Source organism: Crocuta crocuta, unplaced genomic scaffold (genome assembly GCF_008692635.1).
Source record: "Crocuta crocuta isolate KB4526 unplaced genomic scaffold, BGI_CrCroc_1.0 scaffold67, whole genome shotgun sequence".
Lineage (NCBI taxonomy): Eukaryota > Metazoa > Chordata > Mammalia > Carnivora > Hyaenidae > Crocuta > Crocuta crocuta.
In genome coordinates, this window is record NW_027531896.1 from 2,104,978 (window position 1) to 2,126,879 (window position 21,902).

At 42.6% G+C, this 21,902-nt stretch overlaps 1 protein-coding gene across 2 annotated transcripts in view; it reads right to left on the bottom strand.

The window, feature by feature from the left end:
• ACOXL (acyl-CoA oxidase like) overlaps window positions 1-21,902 on the bottom strand; it is a 337,609-nt gene that overhangs the window by 177,086 nt on the left and 138,621 nt on the right. For both annotated transcript variants that reach the window (XM_077773455.1, XM_077773456.1), the window contains exon 11: window positions 2,298-2,414. In XM_077773455.1, the coding sequence (XP_077629581.1) occupies window positions 2,298-2,414 (117 nt within the window). The remainder of the gene's footprint in view (window positions 1-2,297; window positions 2,415-21,902) is intronic.

Below are 21,902 nucleotides of genomic sequence, written 5' to 3' on the forward strand. Positions count from 1 at the left end.
TGAAAGACCCAGTACTGCCCAAATTGCTTAATAGATTCCATGCGATCACAAATAAATCCAATCAGACTTTTTGTTCAAAAACAAAAACAAAAAACAAAAAACCTGATAAGTAGATCCAAAATTGTATATGGAAATGCAAAGTGCCCAGACAAGCCAAAACAGCCAAGAAAATTTTGAAAAAGAACAGACTTAGATGACTCATACAACCTGATTTTTTTTTTGCAACAGTTTTGAGACACAAAACAGTTTATATCTCAGAATTTAGAGTAACCAGGACTCTCATGCACTGCTCAAATGAGTATAAAATAGTACTATCTCTCTGAAAAATGGTAGTTTCTGTAAAGTTAGACATACACATATGCAGTCACCCTGCAAGTAAATACCCTGAGAAAAATGAAAGACTTGTACAAGAATATCCACTGTGTCTTATTCACAGTAGCTAAAAGATTAGACACAACCCAAATGTCCAGCCCTGGGAGAATATATTAAAAAATTGTGGTTTATTCATTTAATGCTACTATTCAACACTAATAATTAATAAACTATCAACAACATTGAGGAACATTAAGATATTATGTTGAATGAAATAAACTAGACACATACACACAAAATATATACTGCATATTTTCATTTACATGAAGCTCAAGAACTGACAGAATTAAGCTATGGGAATAGAACTCAGAAAGGTGGCTGTGTCTCTTGGGGTGGTGAGGTGAGGGCCAACTGCAAAGAGTGAAATGTTGGGGGTTTTTTAATGTTATTTTTGAAAGATAGAGAGAGAGAGAGATACAGAAAGAGAATGAGTGGGTGAGGGGTAGAGAGAGAGGGAGACACAGAATCTGAGGCAGGCTCCAGGCTCTGAGCTGTCAGCACAGAGCCCATCGCAGGGCTTGAACCCACCAGCCATGAGATCATGACCTGAGTCAAAGTTGGACGCTTAATTGACTGAGCCACCCAGGGGAACCAAAGAGGGAAATGTTTTATATTTTATATTTGGTTTGAGCATTCATTACACAGGGTATATGCTTGTCATTGAACTATACCCTAAAATCTGTGCATTTTACCATATGCAAATACAATCTAAAAAAGCATTCAAAACTATTTTAAGTAAGATGTTGGATGTGAGTGATTTACATTTTCTTCTGGGTGGCTTGGATTGATTGATCTTCATGGTACCTGAAGCTCAGCCGGTGGGATTTGCTGTCTGGGAACCCTGGAATCCCAGACATAAGTGCAGTAAGAGCAGAGGTGTACCTGCCCAAGCCACTCCCAGCCAGGCAGCCGTAGCCAGGCGGCCCCACCAGATTGGCAGGGCCTCCCCGATTACCTTCCTTTTGTAAAACCCGGCATCAGCTTACCCATCGGTGCAATAAATTTCAAACACACACAGATTCTAAATTACTCAGAAATTAATTCCCTAAGAAGCAGATTGCATAGGGAGGAAGAACACAGGATAAAGGTACAAGGTTTGGAGTTATACTCCCAGTGCATCTGCTCGCAGACCCTGGGATCTTAGGCAAATCCCCAATTTTCTGACTTTCAGAAGGTGCTGATAACACACACAACTGCCCAGGCAACCTCCCAGGGCTTTGAGGAGGAATAGCTGAGAGGCATAGATTGAAGCCTGCTATGAAACGCACAGCTCCACGTGAATTTACAGCACTATTACTGTTATTTTCAGTAGCCTGACTCCTATCCCCCTATCCTACATATGCACACAACCTTGACCTATTTTTGAAAACTTTAAATTAGAACCTTTATCAGAGGTAGAGAAATTTTAAGAGCCAAGTCTGCTTCTTTAGAAAATATGGAGAAACGTGGTTCAAGGCTTTTCAAATCCTCTATGGATCCCAACCACCCAGATATATGGACAATCAAGATTCAGACATAACTTTTAACCTGAACATCACAATTAGCCACAGACTTTCCTGTTCCCCCTTAGAAAATGAAGTCCCCACCTGCCTCTCCCCTCACTCCTTACTAATTCCAGGCAGGACCTCACACTCATCTTTAAAAAAAATTTTTTTAATGTTTTATTTATTTCTAGGAGAGAGAGAGAGAGAGAGAGAGAGAGAGAGAGAGAGCGTGAGCAGGGGAGGATCAGAGAGAGAGGGAGTCACAGACCGAAATAGGCTCCAGGCTCTGAGCTGGCAGTCAGCACAGAGCCCGACGCGGGGCTCGAACCCACGAACCGCGAGATCATGACCTAAGTGAAAGTCGGACGCTTAACCGACTAAGCCACCCAGGCGCCCCTATCACACTCATCTTTAGAGAGCAAACCCTGAGAGCCATCTCACCTGCTGGCGAAGGTCAAGGCCAAGGCTGTGGCCAGGTGAGGCATCAGCCGAAGGGTCTGTGTTTGGTGCTCAATGATCTTGACTTCTTCCTTGGCTTTAGGCCCAAATTGCCTCCGGCTAGAGAGAATCAAACAGACACAGTTTTTACCAAAATTCAGTTGGCAACTTCATTTCCAGAGCTGAAAGTGCTAAGCAGCCATTTGCTTTTCAAATACTTCGGAATACATAATGCCTGAGTCTCCTAAGCTGTGGTTGAGATAATTAGATATCAAAAGTTTCTTAGGATAGTCCAACAGAAAAACTTTTTAGCTCCTCTGGATATTAATCTTCCCACCATGGAATATTTTTAAAGCAGACTATCTATTTAATTAATACACAGAGTAATTTTTACTCCTTAACATTTACATGGCATTTTATAGTTCCAAGTGCCCCGCGATCATTAATTATTCAGCTTTACTAAGTTTGTGACATAATTAATAGGATGGGAGCAATATCCTAGAACATATTTCAAAAGGACATTCTCAACAAGGAGGCAACCCTAACCCCAGTGCTCCCGTCAGATTCGCGGGCAGGTCATTACTTTCAGGCCACCTAAATCCCCCCTGCAGTTCCGCACAAAAAGGTGTTCGCGTCCGGCCTCAAAGCCTGTGATTTATGAACGGCTGCTGCTCTGAGGCAGTGGTGTTGGGGGTGAATTGAGGCCTTCCCCAGAGCAGTGCATGAAGTGGTGTGGGATCATCCCGCAGGCGACACCCAGGGTCTAATCCTACAGAATCCCTCGGCCGCAGACTGCAAACATCCTGGCCTGTTAGAAGTCTCCTCCCTCCCCAGCCCTGTGATACTCTACAGCCCTCTCTTTGAACATCTCTGATCTGAATGTTGATTTTCGAAAGAACATCTCACGCACGTGCACATGCATACACACACACACATACGCACACACGCATACATGTCCAGGTACAGACACACACACAGGTGCACGTGGGTGCTATATTATCAACAGGCAGACATCGGTGCTTTAGACATCGGTGAGGTAAGGGTACCTATCAGTCACAAAGAGAGAAGGGAAACAGTACGTTTTTAAAATTTTTATATTTGATAGACTTTCTTAAGCATAATTTGATGCTTTGATACTGCCCTTATTTATTCTTAAAAGAAGGCCACCATGATCCTTTAGTGCATACGGTGTTCTAGAATTCATAACCTGTTCCTGTTGTGTGTGGGTGAGGGGTGGTAAGCACACACATGACCAGAGGCATGTACAGGGAGAGCTGATTTCAAGTACTATGAGCACAGGCTCGTTTTTCTATGCGCACAGCCTAACCGCCCCACAGCTGGTTGTCCAAGGATCACTACCCAACTCTGCCCTCCGTCCACCCCAGCAAACCCCAACGCCTGCGGGGCCTGGTGCAAATGAGGCCTAACAGCCTGTAGGGGAACCTCTCAGCTTTTGCTGGATTGCTGCAAAACCAACAGGAAAATCACATATCCAATAATGGTGTCATCTTAATGTCAGGTCATTTTAAATTCCATTTGTCCCCACTCTCTTAATTTCCATTTTTAAAGGCTATGCTTATACTGTAGCTTTTCTCTATGGTCGCTGTCTTTTGTCTACTGAAAGGAGTTGCTGCCACACCAGACCCACTCCCCTGGGGGACAGCCCCGTGCCCGCTCTGTGCAGGCATCACTCTAAGGTGCTGGACGTCCACCTGCACCTAAGGAGGCCCGGCCCAGCTGCTGGGCTCACAGCCCTGGACACGGAGGGAACTACACCAAGTGACGTGGGCAGGAGAGCCTTGTGTGCGCCCACCACCACCCCAACCCTGCACCCCGCTCCCCCTGCCCTGTCCATCACCAGTACTTCCATATGTGCTGCTAGAACATCATTGCAGGGAGCCTCCCGACTCAGCCAGGAAAAGAAGCCGCTGATCACGACACCTATAAAACAATTACAGTAGCAATCCCCCTTCAGACAGCATCCTAGCAAAACTTCTGTTTTTGGTGTGAAGTGTTTGTGTTGGCCCCACACACGGCAAGAATGGATGAAAGAATGAGTGAATTTTGCCAGTGAGGAAATGCAGACCGAGAACCACACAGTGGCTGACTCAAGACCTCGGGGAAGGTCTTCAGAGGACAGACCTGACCCCTGACCTGCTGTGCCTCAGTTTCCCAGTTTAGGCCTACCCTATAACCAGCCCATTTCCTCCTTGCCCCTCACAGTAAAATTAGGGTGACAGGTGCAGAGCAGAAAAAGGCCACAGGAGCCCATGCGGCAGGCGTCACTGTGCCTTGCCTCGTGCTTTGTGGGAGTAAAGAGTTTCACTAATGAGCAGCCACAGACTTGCCAGGCAATGTCACAGAACTCAGGAGATGACACAAGGCTCTGACTCTCCCGCTTTTCTTGAAAACTAGGAGGACCTGGCAGTTCCGGCCCCCATTCCCGCAGTCTGTTCCACCGGAGCTCAGAAGCTGCTGACTTCTCTGTTTGGGGCATGGCTGTTCCCCAGGGTCTCCAGAGTCCCTTCCACAGGCCCGAGTTTTCAGCCCTTGCCACAGAGGATTTCTTTTTTTTCATCCAGAATAAACTTACATCAGCATCCTAACTTGTTAATTAAGTTCTGAGATTATGATATACGGCCAGGCGTAGGCATTCTCGGCGTCTGTGAATTCATTAACAGAACTAGAGGGCGAAAGAAAACAGCTCTGGCCGGCTCAGACAGCGTTGAGATCCAAATGCTTCGGCTTGGCGTTCAACAGACGACTTTGGCCTTCCTTGAGTGTCCCAACTGGTTTTCCTGCTAAGCCTCTTCAGACACTTCCCATCGCGGGCCTCTGTGCAGGCAGGGCGCTCAGCCAACTTCGTTTGGCTGCCACATGTCATATTTTTGGTGGCATAGCCAAATGCCCTCGCCTGCCAGTGACACGTTCTCCTGCTTCTAAAACCAAACCCAACCAATCAAAGCAGGAAGCTACTTCTCCTCAGAACGCCCTGGGCATTTCACCTGTTATTCCTGCCCCCTGGGAACGCATCTCCCTTTCACGCAGGTGGGGTGCACATGTGTACTGACCACATGTTTCCTTGTACTCCCATCTGGGGCCCTGCTGACCGGCCCTTGGGCTGAGGAGTCTTTCCATCTTTCTTATGCAAACTACCCACTTCAAAGCCCACACCCCCAGCCTCCTTTACCAAACATTTTTACTCTGGGCCACTATCCCCCAGGGCCAGGGACCGCCCCTAGGCCCCAGAACCTTCTGAAATTATTCAAACTAGCCAAACCTACGTACACCTGCTTAGCCTGCTGGCCCTGCCCTCCGCCATTCCTTCTCACTGAGACCCCAAGAAAGGTTCTTGTCCCTGTTTCCCCCTTGCTCCTTCTGCCTCTTAACCATCGTGCTGCTTCTGCATATGGCCTGCGTGGCACGGCACACCCCCTCCTCTTGGAACCGTGAGTTAACAAGCTATCTTTTTGATGGCAGTCATCCCCTGATCTGCTGGCCTCACTGTACCTGAACAATAATAAAACCTAAGAGGTCAGCCTGTTCTGTCTTGACATGCCCCACCCTGGCCAACTGTGAGTTCTTGGGAAAGAGAAGGCAGGTGGAGTGTCCCACCATCTCCCAGCAGCTCTACACCCAAGTCCTCGCCCACCTCCATGTCTCTTTGGAATGTGTACGTGTTGCTAGAGGTCCCGATAAAAGGCCAATGGGCAGACACTGGGGTGCTGAGTGGGAGCCAGAGGGCTATGAGCACAGGGATGGGAGAAGCAAATAAGATGAGGAATCCACTCCACCTTTATGTCCAACAGCCCATCCCACCGCTGGTTTGTCTGGTTGTTTGTTTTTGGTTTTGTTTTTTGCTAGGGACTAGAAGGAAAGAAATGAGTGGGGAGAAGGCACACAGCACCCGCCCTCTTTCCGTCCTTCTCTCTGGCCCAGGACAGGGACAGTCCCCAAAGCTTTGGGCTGAGGGCTCCTGCTGGCTTCTCACCCATCAGATATGTCCTTTGGCTCCCTTAGGACAAAAGTGACATGAAAGTCAAGTGACCCTTCTCCTGCCCAGAGATACAGCCAGAGGTCATCCCTATGTCTGCCATTATCAGCCTCCAAAGTCAGCCCGGGTCCGACAGAGGCAGCAGAGAAGAGGTGCCTCAAGTCTCTGCGCTCTGAGAGGGTGTGGCCCGTGCGGGAACCCTGCCCTGCCACTGTGTGGTCACCCTCCTATTTATGCTCTGAGACCCAGCAACTGCACTGCCCGTCGTGACGGTCCAGGCCCCACTTCTGGTTGCCAGCATCCTGGCAGGCTGCCCTGAGCACAGCTCACAGGACTGTAATCCCTGCAGCTGGCCAGCAATTACTGCCTACCAGACGTTCTGACTGCTCCGGTTTATGATCTATATGGGCACAACACTCTTCCTGTCCTTTTCCTCCGCCGGCTTACTGTTTTTCTCTAAAAACACATGTAAAGGCTATATTTTTCTCTGTAATCATAATTTTTATTTCAGCGCTGGAAAAACAACCCGCAAAGTCACTGAGCTCAAACCTTCGGTGGCTCTTTCAGAACGGAAAGTGACGCGTGTGTGCACGACACCATCCATGTGAAAATGAAGCCACGGCCCTGAGGATGCTGCGAATGATGCCATTGAAAATTACAGATTTGAAAAGCTATTTCTGGATTGTGGCAACTCGTTAGGAAGAGAGGAAATATCTATTTTGGGTTGTTTTATTTCATTCCCACTCCATTTTGAACACGGCTGCTTAGAGCAACATTCATGGAAAGTGACACGGCTATTAATCACCAGCTCAGCTACTGCGCGCACAGCCTCTGGGGGAGGCTGAGCTGCCCGCCTTCCCATCTCCCTCTGGTCTCTTCTCCCAAAGGAGGCCAGTGACCTACTAAAAAGATAATTGCTTCACATGTTTCCTGCTCGGCAGCATCATTGCATCAGTATACTCTGAATGACATCCAGTCAAATTGGAAGGAGAGGAGCTTTGTGGCTGGGCCTCGCCCTTGACCCTGAGACTTCTTGGTGCAAGCTGGGGCATGGGCATCCCTGCTGCCAGAGGGAGAAAGGACAAAACCTTCCTCCTTCACTGTCAAAGGGCTGACCTCTGCAGACAAAAGCTGAACAAATTCCTGGGCCCAGGCCGCACTCCCTGTGGCCACCTTCCCTCATTAATCTCAGCCACAGACAGGCTTCAAGTGAGCCTGTGAATGCCCCACAGAGGGACCACCACACCCCGACTGGCCCCCAACAGGGACCCTCTGACTGCTCAAAGAACCCACAGTCCATCTATCCCGGTTTCCCCCCTTCTCTGGGATGCTCCTGAACATAGAAACGCGCAGAGAAAATAAGTTACAACACAGGATATTTTAACACCACCAGTTGGACCTGACAGATCTGGTTCAGCTGTCCAGCCAGGATGGAAAAGCCTGGCTTCTTATTATCAAGTAATGTCAACAGACACATTGACTCCCAGTGCCAAGCCTCACCACACCCAATCCCAACCAACCCCCTGCCTGGGGTCAACTTTGGGATCATGGAAGGGGGGCTGGCTGCATACAACCCTTGCTATTTTCTTTTCTTTTCTTCTCTTTTCTTTTCTTGAAAGCTGAGCATTTAAATAGTGCATCCTCGGATTCTGACAAAGCAATCCTGCATTAAAACATCAGGCTCAAGATGTCACATCACTTTTGCTGGAATTCTTTAAACGGCATCTTTAAATCTGTCTGTAGGAAAGACAGAAGGTGTGTGTGTTTGCACGTGTGTGTGTGTGTGTGTGTATAGCATGTAAGTACATGCTTTTCTTAACAGTAGCCTTGATTGTTATTAAGTGTGCAAAATGACCTCAAGGAAGAGTTCTTAAAGCACCCTCTGATCCTACGGAAATCCCAAATAACTGTTCCACCTTCCAAACACTTAATTTCTCTGACCCTCCACAGTCTCTCCCTCTAACCACCACACAATAGAACAGGTGCTCCTTCATGGTTGTGATGGAGTCTATGGCAGTGGCAATTTATAAACGTGAAAATATTTCAGATACAAAAAAGAAATGGGGGTGCTTCGTTGTCAGTGTCAGAGTCTATATAGAGAGAGCAGAGACAGCCACCCCAAACCCATTAACAGACAGTAGAGCCCATGTATTCTTGACCAGAGAACACAGAGAGACTTTGCCCTTCCTTCTTTACCTTTCTCAAAGGTCACGCTGTATCAAAACCCCAGGAATATAAAGGCCCTCCCCAATAGGACACCTGTGGTTCTAAAGTCATGGCCAGTTCCAGGTGGGGACTGACATCCTGCTACTTGGGGCTGCAAAGACTGTCCACCTTGTGTATTAGCAATGGAAGAGTAGTGCCAAATGGAGCAGGGTACAGAACCACGAGGGATTAGGTTCAGGCCACTCCTCCCCGCAGTGGATGGATGACCGCAATGGAGACGCCAGGAACCCTTCAGGTAAGAGACAACACAAGGCAGAGTAAACCTGCAGTGCTGTCCCCACATTTCCATTGAGTGGACCACTTCTGGTCAACATTATAATCCTGGATTATAACCACTGTAAGTCTGACCACGGAAGTCCAGTAGAGAGTTGGGTGTGGGTCACTGAATCTGAAGATTGGCCAATTCCAGGTTCTCCTGTGAGGGTTCAATTATGCAAACAACAGTGGATCTGAGCTGGCACACCCCTTCACAATAAACACCACTGCATCTGGCTGCCTCTCCATTGGATTTGTTCTTACCCTTCTAGTGCCTCACGCTGCCCACAGGAGGCTATCCTGGGACCAAGACAACGTCATATCTCCCCTGGCATCTGAGGAGGGGACGCAGGAAATAGTGGTTAAACCCAAGGCTTTGGATCAGACAAACCTGGTTTGCATACAGACTCTGACCCTTGCTGTTAACCTGAGCGAGTTCCACAAACTTGTTGAGCCCATAAAATAAGGCTGACAGTGATGGTAAAGACTAAGTGAGATACTGCCCATAGTGTTTAGTACCACACCTAACATATAGTAGGTCTTCAAGTCATAGCGGGTGTCGTCATCACAGTCATTACCATTATCCTGAGTCCCTAAAATTACCCTCTCTTCTACTTATCCTTGATCTAGAAAAAATCACTTTGATATCTCCCAAAAGAAGCCCCCCTTTTTTCCTTTAGCCCAAACAAAGCACCAAATGTATTCTGCATCACAAAAACTGTTGTAAAAAAAAAAGTGACAGAGTCAAGGAAAGTCTCTTCCACCGAACCTTAAATTAAATATAATGAAACTGCTGACAGAAAAGAAGATAAGCTGCTTATTGGTGTGTTAGAAAAATTATGTGTGTGGGCACTTGTGTGCGTATATTGGAAAGCATATGAAGCTTTTAAGCATTTGACACTTTTTATGTATCCAAGAACACCAGTCAATTTTCTTCTTCCCAAATTCCAAGGAAGGACAACAAGGTGGACAAAATAAAGCCAGAGAAGTTGGGGTGGGCAGAGCTTCCAGGTGCCATAGAAGCAGCTGGATCTTCCCAGAGTCAATCAGCCTACCCTAGAGAGGAATGTGAATGTTATTCGGATGGTTCCCACACGAGGGAAATTAATTTACTTTGCAGAATAGCAGCCTCAGAAATATCTATGAGTGACATGGTGGTTAATGTTAGTCGTCAGAACTGTAATTCCTTGAGATTGTTCTTTTAAAAAAATCATATCCTAATGAATGCAAAACAAAATTACAATGATGGGAGACGTGGAGCCATAAATTATAGTTGAGACTGCCTGGGGTGGGCTAATAATTTCATTGTTGAATTATTTTCCTGTTTTAAAAAATTATACATACATAGATCATCAGCACCACTGCAGAGATCCTGCAGAAGTACCCAGCACCTCAACTGGTAGAGTTAGGAAGCAAGAGGGCCAATGACCTTGGAGGCCAGCCTTCCTCTCCACTGTATGGCAGAGGCAGGGTATATGTGCATCCCGTCTGCCCCAAGAGTCATCCAGAGCCTGCTGTCATCCTGGAGACAGCAAACAGCCACCGCCACTGTGTGTGTTCAGTGAAGGAAAGGAGAAAATACTGAGCTTCAACACTCTCCAGGTAATCCCTTCACCAAGGTTGATCATCAAGGGATGAAAGCCAAGAAGTGAAGTACTCTTTTGGGGTTGGCATCCATTTAGTAATGCTTTAGTCTGGCTTTAGACTGTTCTTGGCAATAGGACATACCCAAGTAGCTTAAGGGCTGGCTCCTGCCTCTGCTTTCCCCCTCAATCCATAGTCTCATAGTAAAGGGTACCCATAGGGTCTTAAAACAACAGCAGTTTTTCAATTTATAAACATGGTATGTCTTTCCCTTTATTTAGATCTTTGATTTCTTTCATCAGTGTTCTGCAGAGTTCAGAACATAAGTCCTACACATGTTTTGTTAAATGTGCACACAAGTATTTCAACTTTTATAAGCAATTGTAAATGGTATCATATTTTAAATTCTGGTACCCTTGCATTCATTCCTGGTAGATAAAAATAGAATTGATTTTTGCATGTTTATGTTGTTTCCTGTGACGTTATTGCTGAGCAGTAGTGAAAGGTCTAACTTTCCATTCAGCCTCTCCTAACATCCCTACAGCAGGAGGTGAAAGGAGGTGATGGATAGAGGTAGATGTCCAGGCTCTCCACAACAACGCAGGGGCAGGGCCTGTTTCCTTCCTGAAGGAATGAAATTCCCGGCTCTCTGCTTGGCCTCTTCTGATACCGCAGTGGTGGCAGAATTGATGCAACTCTAGGCTCCCTAGTTAGCCTTTGCTGCCATGTGTGGGGTGGGACCACAGAGGAAGCAGACTTGGTTGGGCATTTTATTTTCTTTTACTTGTTTGTTCTCGGTGTTTCTGGGTTGTCAGCTTCATCAGTATGCAATATGGGATATATGAGGCCAAAAGAAACAAGGGAACTCCCTGCCATGTCATTCCTCAGGTCTCAAGGTCCTAGTCGGTCTGCTTTCTTGTCTCCATCTTTCAAGGTCTTCTTATGTTTGTTTCATATGTAATGTCCAGGCTTTTTAGTTGTCCTTGGTGGGAAGATTAGAGAAAAGTACATCTACTCCATCTAACCAGAAGCATAACATCCTATTGCAAATTTCTAAACATGACATAGTTAGATGTGAATTTCAGTAAGTTTATCTGTTAAAAGTGTAGTAATGGATAACATTAGATTCATTTAGCTTCCATATACATAAAGAGACAGTGGGAGAGAGATCGTGCATAGATGTTAATATATAATATAAATATCATATTTCCTCCAATAAAAAAATCTCTTAAAGATGTACTGCTAATTTAATAACTGATCTATATTGGGGCGCCTGGGTGGCACAGTTGGTTAAGCGTCCGACTTCGGCTCAGGTCATGATCGCACGGTTCGTGGGTTTGAGCCCCATGTCGGGTTCTGTGCTGACAGCTCAGAGCCTGGATCTAGCTTCAGATTCTGTGTCTCCCTCTCTCTCTGACCCTCCCTCACTCGTGCTCTGTCTCTCTCTCTTTCTCTCTCAAAAATAAATTAAAAAAACAAGAAAAACATTTTTTAAAAAATAATGGATCTATAAATAAGGAAACACTACATGGTTAATGTGTGCCAAATTACAAATACATCAATGTCAGAAAAAAATAAAGGGAACAAGTGTGTGTTTTGCAATCAAGGGATAATTTATATCTCCAATGAATGTTAATAAATGTTAATATATTTGATTAGTAATATATATGGAGAATTCTATATCCTGATTTTCTGTTTACCTAATATTTCACTGTATGCCACTTCTCGTGTTATTAAATATCCTTGAAGTCACATCTTAATGATTATTTCCTTAGGGTAGCTTTCTAGGAAAAAAAATAGTACTGGATTGAAAAATGTGAACCTTTTTAATAGTTCCAGTCACATATCACCAACTCACTTTCCAGAAGGATTGTACCAATTTTTATTCCTTCTCCCAGCGTATAAGCTTGCCCATCTTACACATTTCTTCCAGATCTGAGTACTGCCCTTTCAAACTCTTTGCTAATTTAACAAAATAAAAAATTATCTCACTTTAACTTGGCTTTCTTTGATTACTAAGAATTTAATTAATTTGTGCATATATTTACTGGCTATAGTTAGGTCTTCTTCAAATCATTATATGTCATGTACCCATTTATATACTATGATATTAGTATTTTCTCTTATTTATTTATAGAGGTTCTTTATATGTTAAGAAAATTAAACCACTGTCAGTGATATTTATTTAGCTATGTTTCTACTGTGTCATGTTTTTAGCATTGCCTTTGAAATACGTACATCTTTACATTTTTATATAACCAATTTAACACTTTTGGGATTACTTTTTTCTATTTGGAAGGTTTTTCAAACTGCACAAATGAATGAGTCACCTTTTCCCTTCATCTGTGTTATTTTGTGGTTTATTTCAATGTGAGAAATAAGCAGAGGTGAGAGATGTAGGTCCACCCCAGTGGGATACAGGAATAAATCTACCAACATAGTTAACTGTAGCAAGTGCCATTAGGTAGACCCAAGAAGGATCTATGAAGGTGAACTGACTTTTGTTCATATATGCTTAAAATAGCCATTCCCTCATCCCAGACAATTCCCCTGATCTTCCTCCTTCCAACTGACTTGGCAGACAAGTCCTTGCTTTAACCTCTCTCTCTCACTTTATTCTCTAATCTTCCAGGAAATTAATGCAAGTCCTGAGCCTCTCTAAACACAGTGTAAATTCCAGGCATCCTTTTTCATCTTTGATTCTAAAATTGAAATAATAAGTAAAAACAAACTTGGCTATTCCGTTGGCAACAAAATACGTGCCTTCAAGGAATATTTATTTAAGGCGAAAAAAATCTCTTTGAGTGAGTCTATATTGTAATAAACACCCATCCCAACAAAACCTAAATATTTCATCCTCCATCTAACAGTTTCTATCTACTCAATTATGGGGCCTCATTTATGTCCAGAATCAGTATGTCAGATGTAGGGTGACCACATCTGTCATTAAGGCCTAGAACACAGCAAGGAAAAGTCCCCTCGGCTGGAGTTTTCCCAAAAATCCACCATTGGTTTGCTGCCTTTAGCCACAGATAGACCTGCACATGGTGCCGATTACATCCACAGGTGCCCCAGGACTTCATTTTAGGACACTCTTCCTTTACCACCCAGGTTTCTCTGCCACACTTTGCCCGGAAATGCCTGTCTAATCAGTCTAACCTGACTCCCAACTTTCTTGGGCATTCCCAAGGGGCAATGCTGTCGTCCAAGTTATGACAAGCTTATCTCATTTCTTTGTACTGATGTATCCTTACCCATAATTGAAATTAAAAAGAAAATAACCTGACAGTTGTTTTCATTACAAAAACACATTTCCAAAATTAACAATTTATTATGCCTGTGACAAGAATAATTCATCCACTTTGCAGGGAAATTGTCCGAAAATAAACTTCCATGAGGTCATTTGAGTTTTTATGTATGATCTTAGGATATTGGAAATTATCCAAAACATGGGATGACAAAGAATGCAATACAAGATGATGGCCTGGGTGAATGTGTTTTGAAGAGGTTCAGGGAGGCTAGAGGAGGCTGGACCACAAAGATCCTGCTGGAAGTCAAGAAGTCAGATTCTTGTACCACTTCTTTCAGGACTGAACCTGAGATAACAGGACACTCCTTAACTTTGCCCAAAAAGAAAACCCAATTTTCATCCCTAGCTGGACTCCGTGACTTTTGCTGACCTGCCTGCAATGATACTGATATCCAAATGCTTTTCATTTAGTCAATAAAAATTATGTCTAAAACAACACTTAAGGTCTCTGGAAATTATCCTAAGGGTACTAAGCAAATGGAGAAGGTTCATTCAAGAATATCTAAACTTAAATCTCATTTGACCCACAACCCACTCACATCCACTTCATCTCCCGTCCTCCAAGATGAGCTCAATGTGATGGAAATTGTTCTCTGGGCAGGTACAGCAAAGAATATGGGGAACCTTCTCCCTCTGGCTTATAGTTAGGGCTATGACTTCATGTAGGCCATTGGCATCTCTAATTCACCCTTCACCTCCAGCCCCATAGTACAGGAACTCTATTCCAGACAGGTGCAGCCAAAAGGACTGGGGTTTCCTTTTGCTCAGCTCCCATTCACAGGGCAGAAACTCTACTCCAGACGGAGCAGGCCAGGAATACTGGATCCTAAACATCCCTGCCCCAGCTTACTTCCAGGGTGGAGAATGAAGTATGCCAAGAAGAATAAACTGAGAAGAGAAGGGGCTACCATCCCTGTCCAGAGTCCTGCTTACAGGGTCATCACTTTGGGGAAAGCAAGTCATTTTCCTACCCCCAGCTCCGATGCAGTGGTACAGCAGTTCTGACAAGAAAGAGAGGCAGATCATAAGAACAGAGAGTTCTGCAGCTTTGCGTAAGGAGCCTAGCTTTACTTGGAACAAAGCATGGAGAAGATCATGCCTACAAGTGTTATTTAAGACAATGGAGATCTGGGAGGTAGGCAATTAAGAGTTGCTCTTAGTTCTATAATTCTTTTAGCAACAGGCTAAAAGATGATAAGCTCAGCAAGATGGTAGATCAGCCAGAAGATTAAAAGAACGAATCAGGGAAAGGAATAGCTAAGAAGTACCTCTGTGGTTGGAGCAGCCTCAAAGACTGACAACACTTTGTTTCTGCAAAGGAGCCTAACTTTAACTGGAACAGACTGTGGCATAAAATATGCCCCAGGTCGTTACTGAATACAGTATAGCAATCAGCTAGTGATTACTTGGGGATAAAAGTAATCTGGTATCTGGTAGATACCACCAGAGACAGATCATCCAAAAGCTTTTGGGGGAAATGAGAAAAGGAGACAGTTAAACTGAGCTCAGCTAAAACCACAGTCCTCCAAGGCATCAGGGAGACAGTCACATGCTCAAGGCTGCACCCTCTCCAGAGTGACACCAGAGACGACACACTGCAGGGGAGTAGATTTCAGTGAAATAGTCTAGCCAAGTCACTAAACAAATGAATAAACAAACAACAACAAACCCCAGAAGGGGGGGATCAATATTCAGAGTTGCTACAACATTTATCTAAAATGTCCAGTTTTCAAAAAAAAATGACAAAACATGCAAAGAAGCAAGTATGACTCACACACAGGAAAGAAGCAGGTAATAAAAACTGCCTTTGAGGCAACCCAGATATTGAACTTAGTAAACAAAGAAGTCAAAGCAGTTATGATAAGTATGTTTAAAAGAAACTAAATGGCCTAATGTTTAAAGAGTTAAAGAGAAGTATGATGAGAATGTTGAATCAGATAGAGAATATCACTGAAAAAGAAACAAACAAAAATTCTGGAGTGGAAAAATAAATAATCGAAGTGAAAATTTTCACCAGAGAAGCTCAACAGTAGGTAGGAGCTGGTGGAAGAAAGGATCAGTGAGTTTGAAAATAAATCAATAGAGATTATGCAATCAGAAAAACAGATAAAAGAATGAAGAAGAATAAACAGAGCATGGAGTAATGAGAGAAGCCATGAAGTGTACCAGCATACACATAAAGGAAGGAGGAAGGAGCAGAAAAATATTTGAAGAAATAATAGCAAAAAACTTAACCAAATATGATTAAAACGATAACCTGTACATCCAAGGAACTCAATGAACTTATAAGTAGGATAGATCAAAGAGATCCACACCCAGAGGCATAGTAAACATGTTGAAGACAAAAACAAAGAGAACTCTCAGCAAAGCAAGAGAAAAATTCCTCATCACATACAAGGGAATACCACTAAGATTAACAGCTGACCTCTCATCAGAAACAATGGAGGCCCAAGGGCAGTTTATAGTGCTGGGAAAAAAAAAAAATCAAATAAGAATCTTATATCCCACAAAACTGTCTTTCAGAAATTAAAGCATAATACAGACATTCCCAAATAAACAAAAACTTAGAATCAATTGCTAGCAGGCTCACCTTATAAGAAATACTAAAGGAAGTTCTTTAGGGTGAAAGCAAGTTACACCAAAGAGTAATTTAGGGGCACCTGGGCGGCTTAGTTGGTTAAGTGTCTGACTTCAACTCAGGTCATGATCTCACAGTTTGTGGGTTCGAGCCCCGTGTTGGGCTCCGTGCTGACAGCTAGCTCAGAGCCTGGAGCTTGTCTTTGGATTCTGTGTCTCCCTCTCTCTCTGACCCTTCCCTGCTCATGCTGTCTCTATCTCTCTCTCAGAAATAAATAAAAATTTTTTAAAAAATTAAAAACAAGGAGCACCAGTAAAGGTAATTATGTAGGCAATTATATAAGATAATATAATTGTATAATTCTTCTCTTTTCTTCATTGAACTGATTTTAAAAAACATTTGAATATGGGGGCACTGGGATGGCTAAGTCTGTTGGGGATCTGACTTTAGCTCAGGTCATGATCTTACAGTTCGTGGCTTTGAGCCCTGCATCAGGCTCTCTGCTATCAGCATGGAGCTTTGAATCCTCTGTTCCCATCGCTCTCTGCCCCTCCCCTGCTGGTTCTCTCTCTCTCTCTCAAAAATAAATAAATAAGCATTAAAAAAATCTAAAAAAATAAAACAATTGAATATGAACCAACCAACAAACAAATGATAAAGCAGAAATCAGACTTATAAATACAGAGGGCAAACCAATAGTTGCCAGAAGGAAGGTGGAAAGGATAGATGCCAGAGGAATGGGCAAAATGGATTAAGGGGAGTAGGAAATACAGGCTTGCAGTTATGGAATAAGTCATAGGCATAAAAGACAGTATAAGGAATATAGCCAGTGATCGCTTCTCGGCCTTTTGGCTAAGATCAAGTGAAGGAATATAGCCAGTGATACTGTAATAGCACTGTATGGTGAGAGGTGGTAGGTTAACTGGTGAGCATAGCATAATGTTATAAAGATGCTGAATCACTGTGGTGTACACCTAAAACTAATGTAACATTGTCTGTCAATTATACTCAAAAAAATTAAAATTAAAAAATTCTAAATATGAGTAAAAAAATAAAAATAAAGCCTAAACCCCGAACAAAAAATAAATACAAAAAATAAAAACAAAAAATTACGAATAGAGCATTACAGATGTAATCGTATTATGCATACTATAACATATAGAAATTTAATATAATTGACAATAATTACACAAAAAAAGTAGGTGGGAACAAAGTTGTATTATAGTAAAGAGCTGATGCCAACAAGGACTTAAGGACTTAAAACCCATTTTATAATTGTACTTAAGGTATCCAGATTGGAAAGGAAGGTGTAAAATTATCTCTGTTTGCAGATGTCATGATTTTGTATATAGAAAATCCTAAGGAAGCTATTAAAAATCTGTTAGAAATAATAAATTCAGCAATGTTGCAGGATACAAGATTAATATACAAAAATAGTTATATTTCTATACACTAACAATGAATAATCCAAAATGAAATTAAAAAAAAAAATTCCACTCATGAAAGCACCAAAGAGAATAAAATACTTAGGAAAAAAATTAACAAAAGAAGTTTAAGACTTATACCCTGAAAACTATAAAATATTATTGAAAGAAATTAAATAACTAAATAAATGAAAAGACATCCCATGTTCATGGGTTGGAATATTTAATATTATTAAGGTAGCAATACTCCCCAAATTGATCTACAGATTCAGTAAAATCTCCATCAGAATCCAAGCTGCTTTTTACCCCCCAGAAATTGACATGATGCTCCTAAAGTTCACATGGACATATAAGGGACCCAGAATAGCCAAACCAATGCTGAAAATTAACATAATATTGTGGGACTCACAGTACTCATTTGGAAATGACTGCATAGCTAAAATAATCAAGACAGTGTGGCACTGGCATGGGATAGACATATAGATTAATGGAATAGAATTGAAAATCAAAAAACATTCTTTACATTTGTGTCCACTGATTTTTTCAACAAGCATGACAAGACAAATCAACAGTAAAGAATAGTCTTTGAATAAATAGTATTGGGACAACTGGATGTCCCCATGCAAAAGATTGGACTTGGAGTCCTACTGGACACCATATGCAAAACTTAATTCAAAATGAATCACAGGCCTAGATCTAAGAGCTAAAATGATAACACTCTTAGAAGAAAGCACAGAAGTAAATCTGTATGACCTAGGGTTAGATAAGTTTCTTAGATATGATAATAAAAGCAAAAGCAACAAAAGAATATACAGATAAGCTGGGCTTTATCAAAATTAAAAATTTGGGGGGTGGGGGTGCCTGGGTAGCTCAGTCATTTAAGCATCTGACTTTGGCTCAGGTCATGATTTCACAGTTTGTGAATTTGAGCCCCACGTTGGGGCTCAATTGTATCATTTAAATGGGCAAATTTTATAGCATGCAAATTGTATCTCAATAAAGCTATTTTATGGGGTGGCTGGCTGGCTCAGTTGGAAGGGCATGCAACTCTGGATCTCAGGGTTGTGAGTTCAAGCCTCACGTTGGGTATAGAGATTACTGAAAAAACAAACAAAAAAAACCCCACCTCCTTAATCAATTAAAATAAAATAAAGTTTTAAAAATACAATTGGAATAGCTAATTTTACTTCATCATGAGCTCTTAATTTCCAATCCTACACAATAGGAAACTTGCTGCTACTAACGAGGCACTGTCTGCATCTCATCATACACATATAGACATCCATGAGGCAGCGTATGTGTTGATGTGGTAAATGCACGAAGTACTTGGAGATCCTATAGAATCTAGTGTAAAAGGGCATTTAAAACGTTCCCAGGTGTTCATTTTGATGATAAAATACAAGGCCTCTGAAATGTGAGACAAAACCCACTCCAGGAACGCTCCATGCAGAAGGTATTCTAAATTTAGCTGTCATATTAAGCTAATTTGTTGAACAAAAGCTACGGGGCTGGCGTCTTTGGCTTTTACTGCGATTCTCTTTAGACAGACAGGTTTGGTCTCCTAACTATGAATTTCCTTTTGCTCGTACATTATTCATAAGTTATAATGGCACCTTCTGTCACAGTTTTCCCCCAGACACTGAAAACTTCCTTCAAGTTCTATTATAATTTGAATCTGCAATTTCCTTCTCATAAGCAAACCACTAAAATAGCTTAAGTTGCAATGAGATCGTTCCTCTTCTCCCTTGCCCTGCAGAGGTAGACATGTCTTTAGATAATCAGCAGCCCAGGTAATGGAGAAGTAGAAGGATTTAAGGCTGGCACAGATCAGACAGAGTCCACCAGAATGACTTCTAGCACGGCCGTCATGAATGAGGATCTTGGCCNGTGGAGAAGATTGATTATTATTGGGTTGTTATGTGTAAGCACGTTGGAGATAAAGAAAGGAAATGAGAATTTACAGAGCAACATATGTATTCATATGAGTAATAGCAGTTAATCCAGGGAGGTATTAGTAAACCCAAAATTCTAGAAGAATCAAACCCCTGCAGAGCTGAATTCTTTGCCTGAAGTCCCAGGACACAGGCAGGCCATGCTGGAACTTGGTCCTCTCAGCCATCTAGACCTGGGCTGGAACAATCTATGGAGGCACTGGACCCAATTTTCGCTGACCAGGATGTTGGATTTGAGTCAGCCATGAGGCCTCCATTTCTGACAGAAAGTAAATGACTTTATGGACTAAAAACTCTGGCTGAAAAAGAGACAAAACAGATGCAGCCTAATTATTATAAGGACACACGTATTTATCAGCAGGTAAAGTCATTTGAGAGGACTTTAAAATATTTTATCATTCAACTTATTTGAATAATTGTCGTTCTCTTCAAATGAATGTTGGGAATTTTGTGTGCCTGTTAGGAGAGTATTATAGATAGATGCCCTTCACTGTCAGCAAGCAAGTGAGCACCACTCCCCACTATGAGAAAGAGAAAAGTTTGGATATTATCCAAAAGAAGAATGGCAAACTTTTTGCACAAACTCTATACTTTTAAAGTAATAGTAAATTAACTCCCCATGTTGGAATACCAGAAATGACCCCCGGCAATTGGCCAACACTGGGAAGCCATGTATCACAGTGCCCACTCGGAGGATCTGCAGGAGATGAGTACAAGGATGGGGCCCAGGGCTGCGTTTTTTGTTCTCCATTCTCATTGCAAGTTGGGAACATGATCAAAGGATGCAAAAGAACCAAGTCCATGCCCTGCCCTTTATATCAGCTGTCCAGTCCTATATAAAAGCATTTGGATATATTTTATAAAAGAGGCCAAACTTCTACTTCTCAAAACAAGATCTGAGAATTCAGAACATGCTAACACACTCAACAATTTCACTTTCAGATCAAGGTTTTACCCATTCCAGATCATCTGTAATACGGGGAGGCAGGCCATCTTCCTGGAGAAGCCTAAACAGTGGGACCTGTTCACACCATGCCAGCATTTCCAAAACTGCATTCTGCAGACCTTTCACAAAACAACAATATCCTCAGGGTCATGGTCAGGAAGCACGGAAAAAAAGTTTTGGGGTAACGCAATGGCAAGCCTGAATGAATATGCTGGGAAGAGCCAGCACAAGTGACTGGCAGATTTCGTGAGCAAGTGAAAGAAAAAGTTAACCAAAAACCAGTTTGCAGGAAACAGGCCTGGCCTGCAGTAGGAGCTCAATAAAAACCAGCTGAAAGCCAAAGGAGAGGAGTCCGGGCCCAGAAAAGGGGGAAGAAATCTGAAATAACGCACTCAGTTCTTCTGCAAGGGTAAATCCAGTTGAATGCTCAAAAATGGTATGCAGAAGGATCTTGGGGGAAAGCTTAAGGCTGGTGGAGAAAGATACTAGGACACAAGGTAATGGACAACGGCTATACCTGTTCAGCACTGCCAATCAGTTGTTTAAAATGCTAGAGTTTAATATTAGAGTTACATATGCACATGGTTTAAAAATTGGTGTAAGAAAGGCATGATCCTTCTCCATGCCTGCCATACCCTATGAACAACTATTAGTGACAATCTCTGATACATCTTATCAGATAGTGTGTGTATGAGTGTGTGTGTGTATGTGTGTATGTGTACCCATCCATCCTTTTTTTTTTTTCCACAAATAGGATTACACAGTACCTCCTCTTCTGTACCTTGCTTTCTCCACTTAATAATGTATCTTTGAGCTCTTTTCATACCAGTGCATATTACCATGCCACCTCACCCTTCATTCTGTGTAACAATCACATGGTACCTCATGACATGGGTTAACACTTTTTATTTGTCAGTCTCCCTTTATAGATATTTAAGTGTTGACAGTATGTTTCTATGACAAGCAATGTTATCCTTTAACATACATTTTTGCTCTTCTACAAAGGATATGGTATCTTTAAGAACACTTCTAGAGGAGAAATTTCTGCTACAGAAATTAACATTCACCTCCCCAAGAGAGCCCTCATGCTTATTTAACAGCACATTATGCTCTGAGAATGGCTCTGAGAAGTACCGCGGTAAGGAAACCTGCTTACCCCAGAGTTTTCTTGAGTTTCTTGAGCATCTAAACCAATTTTGCAGAGCACAGTTGTAGCATTCTGAGACACACCTTTTGGAAATGCCAGGTTGGATGGTGCCCAAGGTCACTTTTATCCCAATCTTATATGTACAGCCAGCAGGGCTCCAAGGGGCTGCCTGCTCAAGGCCACACCAGGAGG